General features: G+C 33.2%; 1 protein-coding gene across 1 annotated transcript; it reads left to right on the forward strand.

The window, feature by feature from the left end:
- The first annotated feature begins 2,175 nt into the window (after window positions 1-2,175).
- On the forward strand, window positions 2,176-6,960 carry LOC111699743 (neurogenic protein big brain). Its single transcript, XM_023470475.1, has 5 exons — window positions 2,176-2,586; window positions 3,374-3,455; window positions 3,862-3,960; window positions 5,284-6,275; window positions 6,352-6,960. Exons 1-5 carry the CDS (start codon window positions 2,468-2,470, stop codon window positions 6,683-6,685), a joined length of 1,626 nt encoding a protein of 541 aa, XP_023326243.1. The 5' UTR covers window positions 2,176-2,467; the 3' UTR covers window positions 6,686-6,960.
- The last annotated feature ends 2,349 nt before the right edge of the window (window positions 6,961-9,309 follow it).

The following is a 9,309-nucleotide window of genomic DNA, read 5'->3' on the forward strand; positions in this document are numbered from 1 at the left end:
TACATATTTTATTAATATGAAAACTACCAAATCTGGCCTTGCTCAACATGCTGCCCTTCAACACCCTAAGGTAGAAAAGTCTAAGCCAATTACTTTTCTAAAAGTTATTTTTCTTGAAAGTGTACGAAAAGAAGAAAAGCTTATACTAAGATGCAAGAGCAGTGAGCCTTCAAACCAGCCAACTTACATATTAACTATAAAATTGTAAAATTATTAGATTATATTTTATTTTATTATGTATATTTTTTTATATTTTGTTATGTTGTTTGGTATGTTCATTAGTTTTATAGTTTTTTTTCTACTTTTCGTTTTCCTCTATATACATGATGGAAGAAGCCGGATTTACTTACTAATCTTGATCGGATCATTTTAATTTTTTTACAAACATACAAACTGTTCTGAAGTTACGAATTCTTCAACCCCACTCTCTCTCTATTCCCCACCATTCATAAAATTCAAACTCTTATTTATTTAATTTTCGGTCGAGTTAAAGCAAGGTATCACATTTGAAATCTGTCTATTTGTTTTTGTTTATATATTGTTGCTCTTATCTTTTAATTCTTTTAAATTTTAATTCTCAAACATTTATTATTCAAGTTTCTTATTTTGTATGTTTTTCAGAATATGCCCTGAAGATGGTTAAATAAACCAAAAATTTGGCAAAAAGAGTTTTTGTTTCACGGATCTGAGTGTCAGATTTAGAAAAATTGTATTTAGAGAGAATAGAAATAACGCAGTTAAGCTATCTCTACACATGTTTTATAGCGTAATTTAAGAATGTCGTTAAGCTTATCATGAAAAATATTCTATTAAAATGCAGAAGAGAAAAGTAACATGAAAAGGAAAATGGGAAATAGAAAATAGAGATAGAAATATTTACTGTAAATAATATTCAAAGGTGCAAAGAGTTAAACTTTAATGTTCTTTAATGCACTTTAATGTACTTTAATGTACATATTTAGACAGAATAGATGTAGAGCAGTTAAGCTATCTCTACACATGTTAATTACAGCGTAATTTAAGTATGTCGCATATGATTTAAGCTAATCATGTTAAATATTCTATTGAAACGCAGTAGAGAGACAAATAACATGAAAAGGAAAAAACTAAAAAGGAAAATGGGAAATAGAAAATATCTTATATAATTATATAATTATTTACTGTAAATGATAAAGGTGCAAAAGACGTAACATTATCTGTCCTTTTTCAATGTAGATGATTAAAATTAAATATGTATTTTGATGTTTTAACAGAATATATGAATGTATCATTTACTCTCAGACAAATTAGAATCAATGGAAATTTAAACCCCTGAGGAATTCAATGATAAATTGTCATGAGAGTAAATGACATTCCTTTTTAAAGAGGGGATTCAATGATAAACCCGAGGGCTTGCGGATTTTGCGGATTTTTTTTGCCTTTGTAGATTTTCAAAGTATCTTTCAATGTATAATATCCCGGCGGGATTAGATGAAAATTGTTGCATACCAAAAAACCAGCTTTTTATAAAGGAATGATTATTTCTTGTAATTATATCTGTAATTAAAGTAAACCATGTAATTTTCTTTGGCGCTCCGCGCACACATGAAAAGAATTGATTGACTCATATCGTTAATTTTACAGTTATTAAAAAACACAAGAAAAAAATGATTTGAATTGAACACAGCCAAATCATCTGCAACAACTGAAAATTTCCTTTTTTTCGACGGAACATGCGATCCTTTTTGTTTTCTGTTTAACGATAAGATGAGATTTCTCTGGGGATTCTGGGATTACTAATAGCAAATAGAATTCAATGTGGGTATAGCTCTTATAGCTCCTCATTTAATTATTTTATTGAAGGCTGGACCAAAGCCCCCCCGGAAATAAAGTGAAACCATTTCAATTTTTAAATTGAAATCTAATAATTAATATTTCCAATCTTTTCTTCTAAACTTGATATTTAAGTATATGAAATACAATAACGATGTTCTTCACTTCACATTTACTTTTTTAATGTATAAAAATTAAAAATACATATTAATTTGCCGAAAGCATGCAGCATAGTGTTGAATTCAAAATTGAATACGCACCCAAAAATATTCTACTGTCTGTGACATTCCAATATGATTATACTTCTATAAAAAGATTTTGACAGGTGAACTACGCGTCGCTGTCCCGTGGGCCGACACCCGCGCTACCGAAGTAAACTAAACTTTATCATGAGTGGCTGTGGGACTGAGGGACTACTGAGTACTCACTGTATGTTATTGACATTGTCTTAGTCGGACGTTGGACTTTGACAGTGAAACAGCAAACGCAGGGTGTGGAGCCTCATTGAATAAATTTTGATCTAATGAAATCAAGAACTTTAGAATAAGAGGATATAGACACAAAAAACAATGATTTATAAATCAGTGATGAATATGATTTAATAACAGTTTTCTAAAATATGCACTTATAGTGACAAATTTTGGCCCAAAAAAGAATGGCGATGGAAAAACAGAACGATGAAATTCTAGCATTGTTGGAAAGTGCCCAAGTTCTGCTGGAACAGGGAAGAGATAATATGAAAAAAGGAAAACTACCAATGCAAATAGAAATAAGGTAAGCAATTAAATTTGAAAACTGGCAAATGGAATTACGTTTTAGTTACAATATGAAACAGAAATAAGGTAACACGTATATTCAGTGCAGAAAACTGCCAATATAAATAGAAGTAAGATCTGCAATAATGAATCTAGAAACCTGTTAATGAAAATAGAAATAAGGTAAGCAATATTAAATGCAGGAAGCTGTCAATGAAAATAGAACGAAGGTAAGCAAATTGAATTCAGAAACCTGCCAATACAAATAAGGTTAGGTAAGTAATTTAATTAACTTACAGTAAATTGTCAAAGTAGGTAAGGTAAGCAAGTGGTGTGGGCAGGGTTAGAAATTTGAACCGTCATCCTTTTTTTTAAAGTAATGGAAAATATATCGTAATTTCTGAATTAAAACCTTAACCTGGTTAAAGTAGTATTTCAATGACAATTTGTGTAATAAGATGTTTCTCGCTTTCAACAACTTAAAGGGAGTGACCGGCAATGTATGGTAGTTGAACTGAGAATGAAGTATTGTGGAGAAATTTTTTAGGGGCTCATTAGAGACATATAGAACGTATTAATACTGAGTTTGAACTCAAAGTCGACGTTTAAAATCATCCATTTGGGTGTTAACGTTCTATTTATGATCCTGAACCACACAATGAAAAAAAAATTGAAAAATGAATAAATGGAGTTGCAGAAAAGCAAAGTTAACATCAAACATCTAAACATTTAGGGGGGAAAGACTTAACCTTATTGTTCAACTGACTAATTTGAATAAGCATGATTTTCAAGTATTTTTGTTTCAGAACCCTTGAGTTTTGGCGGGCAATAATTGGCGAGTGTATTGCCACATTTTTCTATGTTATGCTAATAAGTTCAACACATCAGGTAAATTTTTTATGTTTTTTATAGAACAAAAAATTGACACTCATTTTGATCAAAATAATCATTTCTCTCCCTCCTGAATTATTCACTAAATTGGAGTAAATAAATAATTTTAGGTTTAAAATTAATGATTTTTAGGGTTAATACTACAACAAAAATAAATTATTAATTTTACATTTGATATCCTATTTTTTATCCCCCCCCCCAAAAAAAAAAAACAATCATTAAAAATTATTAAGGGGGGGGAGGTTATACTTATGAAAAATATATTACACCCCTGATGCTTTCTGAAGTCCGATATAATAGAAAAAAATATAAAAAATTGTAAACCTTTTCAAACAATATTTTTATTCCCTTTTTTTACTTTTAAACATGCATTTTGAACTTGTTAAATCAATATTTACTTTAGGCGTTGAATTTTCCAAATGATAGTATTGCAACGGTTCAATTCTTCTCTGCTATTACCGCTGGTTTAGCCATGCTAACCCTTACTCATGCCTTTTACAAGGTAAGTGTAAAAAAATCGAAAAATTAATTTTTTAAATATTGGAAAATTTTGAGAAATGGTAGAAGCTGGTAAAATAAGAAATGAACGGTTAAAAAAGAAACTAACTCTGGTTTAACAAACATATGTCTCGACAGACCAATATTAATATTTAAAATTATGAATCCTGTAAAGTGTAAAAACTAGGAACTGAAATAAAAAAGGTTTACACCACTTGGTTGCAATGATATTGTGATTGGAAAATTATAATTTGATGTTTAATGCTTTGAAACTTTGATAATTCAAACTCAAAGGAACTGAGTTTTTGCTATAAATTCAAATTTTCAACCTGATGGTGCAACCCTGTGATATTTCAGTTTTAGACTATTTAATCCAACAGCTTTCATAGTTTAAAAATATGAAAGGTCTACGACATCGGGTTGCAAAGATATAGGGATTTAAAAATTAATGGCTGTGACAAGGACTCTTTTCCTTTGTTCATTACTAAGTTAATATTGAATAATTTTATGGTCTAAAAAAGAAATAATATAAAGTTTTGTGAGAGTAAGATGTGAGGAAAGATAAGATGTGATGTTTGTAACTGTAAGCAGCATAAATTGTTATTCAACTCATTTTATTGTTCAATGTTGTTCTAGGTTTCATGTTACACTCTGTACATCTTTTCTTAATCTTTTATATCTTCATAGAAAATTGTACCGCCAAACATTACCAATAATCACACAAAAGCGAGATCGCTCCTTTCTTGTCAGCTTTTACCTTCATAACATTCTCGCTAACCTGAGCTGAAAACTTTAGAATGGGATATCCTTAATCTTGCTCTCTTAATTAATCTGAAGATTAAAAATGAGAGGAGAACAATCCATATTTAATCTGGATATTAAGAAAAAGAGTGGATTAAGCCTTAATCCGGAAATAATCCCGATATCCACCATTCTAAAGTGTTCAGCTCAGAGCTGAAAACTTTAGAATGGTGGATGGTTTTTAGGCCAAATTGGTCGCAGGAATCTGAAGTAATGTCAAAGTTCTTTAATTTACCTGTAATGATACTTACAGTCGTGGTTGTATATATTAATACAATAAAGACTATTTTTTAAATTTTTATTTCTAACAAGCTTTTAACAGAATGGAAACACATATTCACGGAAACAAAGTAAACTATCAAATAACAGCTTCTCTTTGTTAGCTTGTACAGTTTTCATTCGAAAAAAGCTTGTTTACAAATTTTGTTTTGATTCAAGTAACAATTATAAATTCACTTTTAATTTGGTTAAGAATACCTTTCTCCTTTCTTTACAGCCTCAATTTTCATTACCTTTCTATTTTTAGATCTCTGGTTCACACCTTAACCCTGCAATAAGTGTAGCCGCAGCGCTTCTGAAGCGTATAACTGTGCTCCGTGCGGCACTTTATATTTGTGCGCAGTGCGGCGGTGCCATTGCTGGTGCCGCGCTCATTTACGGCGTGTACGGCAAAAATGGCGCCAAGGACCAGTTTAGAGATACATCAATCGCTAACTTTGGAATGGAGTTCATCATGACCTTCCTTGTGGCCTTTGTTTACTTTGGTGTGACCTCCAAGAAGAGGTCGGATACCTGGACCTCTAGCGTCAGTATAGGGATGGCGTACATGACCTCGTTGGTTGCGTACCGTGGCTCATTAAATCCTGCACGGGCTCTTGGTCCCGCATTTGTTGCTGACGCATTTGCATTCCACTGGGTTTACTGGGTCGGACCCATTCTAGGGGCAGCTTGTGGAGGATTCTGCTATACATTCATATTCAATATTCATAAGACCAAGTGGAAGAAGAAGGACGTAGATAACATATCAATGAAGAGCGACGATGACATGCTCGACGATTTGGAGCGTGTGCGTCAATTTAAAGCAAGTATGATGACCAACTATAACGATGGACTTGCCGGTGTACCTTCAGTGTACAATACTGCAGTGAAACCCTACAAACAGGCAGTACAAGAGTCTATGTACAGTGGTACAAAAAGTTTGTACAATGCACCAATGACTGACGGACGACGAACCCCTGGATTTGATTGCAGTAAGTCTATGTATGGTGGTATTGACGAAGTAAAATCCAGGGTTCAGCTAAAGCGATCTCTCTCTGTACACTCAAAGTTACAGAGAAGAAATCCGCAAGATAATCTACCCGACGAGCCAGCAGCTCTCCGGGCAGCGCATACAAGACAGCAGAGCCATCTGGCAGAGGGGCAGCTACGCCAAACGGTGGAAGGGCAGCTACGACAGGCGGCAGAGGGGCAGATGAGAGTTGGAGATGGTCCTGTTTTTGCCTCAGATGCTATGTACAGGTAAAAACTTTGTTAAAATAAATTTTAAAAATATACTCAACTTTTTAAAACATTTTTTTTATTTAATTTTTTTCAGAGAATATATTCGACAGAAAAATATAGCAGCAGATCAGCACTCTCCGGTGGATCAATGCTCTGGGAGCAGCTCCGGGTATTATAGCAGCTCCAGAGAGCAGGAGGAGCTAAGGAGAGAGCAGGAGGAGCTACGAAGGGAGCAGGAACTTAAACAGGAGTATTTCCACCGGAGGGAGCGGAGTGTAGGGAGCACACGAGGGGAGTATCGGAGGGAAGAATTGAGACAGGAGAGGGAGGGCAGATCTGCTCCACCTCTAGCAGATGATATAAGAGGAGGGCGGAGTCAAAACTACACGCCTAGCACCACATCTTCATTTCATTCAAACGGATACTGAACTAAAAATGCTGCATTGTGAGTGTTACAAAGCCTTTTGTTTAAAAGTGCATTAATCTGGACGACCAATGTTGCATCTTGAGGTGTTTAAAACCTTAAAAATAAAAACAATGTCCGTGAGAGTGAAACAAAATTTAAACATTTTTAACATTTTGTTCAAATCCTAAATGGCAATTTATGTCAAGTCTTTCAAGAAAATGGTGAAAAGAAAAAAAAGTTTGACAGTTAAAAATATGTAAAATCATAAAACATAGCCCACCCCCCAACATTCTTTCCTTGGATNTGAAGCACGATTAACGGAGACTCATGTTGACGGAGACTCCGGAGACTAGCGGATAAAAATCCGCAATTGTCACTTTTTTATAAAAAACAAATATAGCGGAAAGCAAATTTTAAAATTCTTAAAAAGAAAAACAAATGCATTATCATTACTTTAAAAACGACTGACAATTTTGGCGGGTAAATTTTGAATAAATTTTTATCATCTTTTGAACTTTTCATAAGCAGTGTTTTTAAACCTTCAGGACGGCATATAAACCCCAGCCTTTAGTAAAAATTTGTTTTATGAGAATAATTTGTTTTTATATAGTTAAAACAAACATACATGTGATCTCTCTCTCTCTCTGTTAAATATGCAATAAAATTAAACATAACAAAATCTTTTTTTATAGCGTGTCATTTAAAGAAAATTTAAAAATGGTGGGGGGTTAATTTTTATCACCCCTCCCCCCTCCTAACGTAGTTGTGCCTATTATGAAAAGTGTAGTAAGAGCAGTGTACGTATAAGGGTGCAGGTGCTGGCCCCTAAAGAGACCTAAAACAGGTTGCTTCTAGGGGCACCTGCTACTTTTTGTGAATTCATTTACGGATTCAGAAGTATCCTTTGTTTTTTGTTCTGTCTATTATATATTTCTTTAAGGTACAGAAGACGGAATATTAAGTGACCCGTCATTTAAAGAGTGCCATCTCTTTCTGAGAAACAAGTAGGAAGTAGAAAAATGCGAAATTCAAAAATTTCTTTCTCTCGCATAGCATGAATACTCCGGCACTTATATGGAGAATCCCAGTTGAAACTAATCTATTTTAATGTAGGAAAACATGGATAATTCCGTCATCATATTCATTACCCAGAGAAAAGTGTTTAAAGGATTCTCAATCTTTCATGTCACTTCAAGAAAGAAGTATCACTTAAAATTGCACTTACAGTTTCTTTAATGTTAAATATCTATATAAAAATGTTTCCCTACACATTTCTAACCTCCCCCCCCCCTGCCTCTTCAAGATCTTGCCAATAAAACAAAAACTAGGTTGTAGAAAATGTCCCAAATGTGAGTTTAAATTGAAACCACATGTTCCTAAAAATGTTGAAAAAACAGTTCCCACGACATGAAACAGGACACTTTAATACCACTCTCTTCGGTGATGTTACATCGTATATGCGCAATATCCTCCCCACTGAACTTCTGACCTACTAACTTTCCTTCCTACTGCAATATCGGACCTCGACAGCTGTTCTTTTATATGTATTATTTGAGGGTTCGGTTAATGGGTTAATATATCTTCTGGACTAAGCAAGGGGGCCTGGTGTTGCAGTCACATAAGCTCATCAAGCAGCTGTAAAACAACGAGCTAGGAGGTCGGAAGTGTAGTATAGCAGATTTGGCGTAGGTCAGAAGTGGAGTATAGCGGATTTGCGTAGGGTGAAAGGTACACCATCCTGTCGTTTCTCATGGGAGACTGGGAGCCGAATATGTTAATTTAAGAGGAGTGAAAAAAATATTCTTTGAAAGACAATCCAAAATAAATATTTAAAAAAGGGAGTTTTTATCAAGAAAAATCTCCTAAAACTCCAACCAGTTTTTGCCTGTTATTCTTAGCATTATTATTTATTAGCATGCTTGCATTATATGACCATGCAGCGGGTCTGATCTTAAATTGATTGAAATTAAAGGAAGTGTTCGCGAAAAATGAAATGGTGGCATCTGGATCCAAACCAAATTATTAATACAACCATTTCGTATTTAATTTGGGCCATTGTAATGATAGTTACTATATCATATTTTTTTCTGTGATCCGAGTGTTACTTTTGATAATTCATTATTATTGTAAAAATAAAGGATACAGGAGGGAGGGCACACACATTATTTTAAAAAGTTTTCCAAATCAAGGTTTTAGCAATTTGTTTAGCAATAGCAGCATCGGAAATAAATATGAGACTTTTTTAAGCTTCAATATTTCAAAATAAAAAAATGATAAAATATTAAGAATTTCTTCAAAATTTGGCTTTAATTTATAAACAACCAGAATTTTTAATAAAATTACTATTTTCCTTTAATCCATCGTGTATCCACGTGTTTAGAATTCTGTGACATATTTACATTAATAAATTATACAGAGATAAGAAGATTCAGATGTTAACTAAATATTTAAAGATACAGGGTTACTCACAAAGGATGAGACTTCAGAAACGAAACTACATAATTTAGTCAGTATTTTTCTTTAGATTAATGGTTCCCTACGGTTTAAAACTAATTTCTTTCTTTGATCAAATCATATTGAAAATTTTAAATAATTTTGTATTTGAATTATTTATTTGAAAACAATTGTTTGTTCTTTCAAAATATT

Source organism: Eurytemora carolleeae, unplaced genomic scaffold (assembly GCF_000591075.1).
Source record: "Eurytemora carolleeae unplaced genomic scaffold, Eaff_2.0 scaffold262, whole genome shotgun sequence".
NCBI lineage: Eukaryota > Metazoa > Arthropoda > Copepoda > Calanoida > Temoridae > Eurytemora > Eurytemora carolleeae.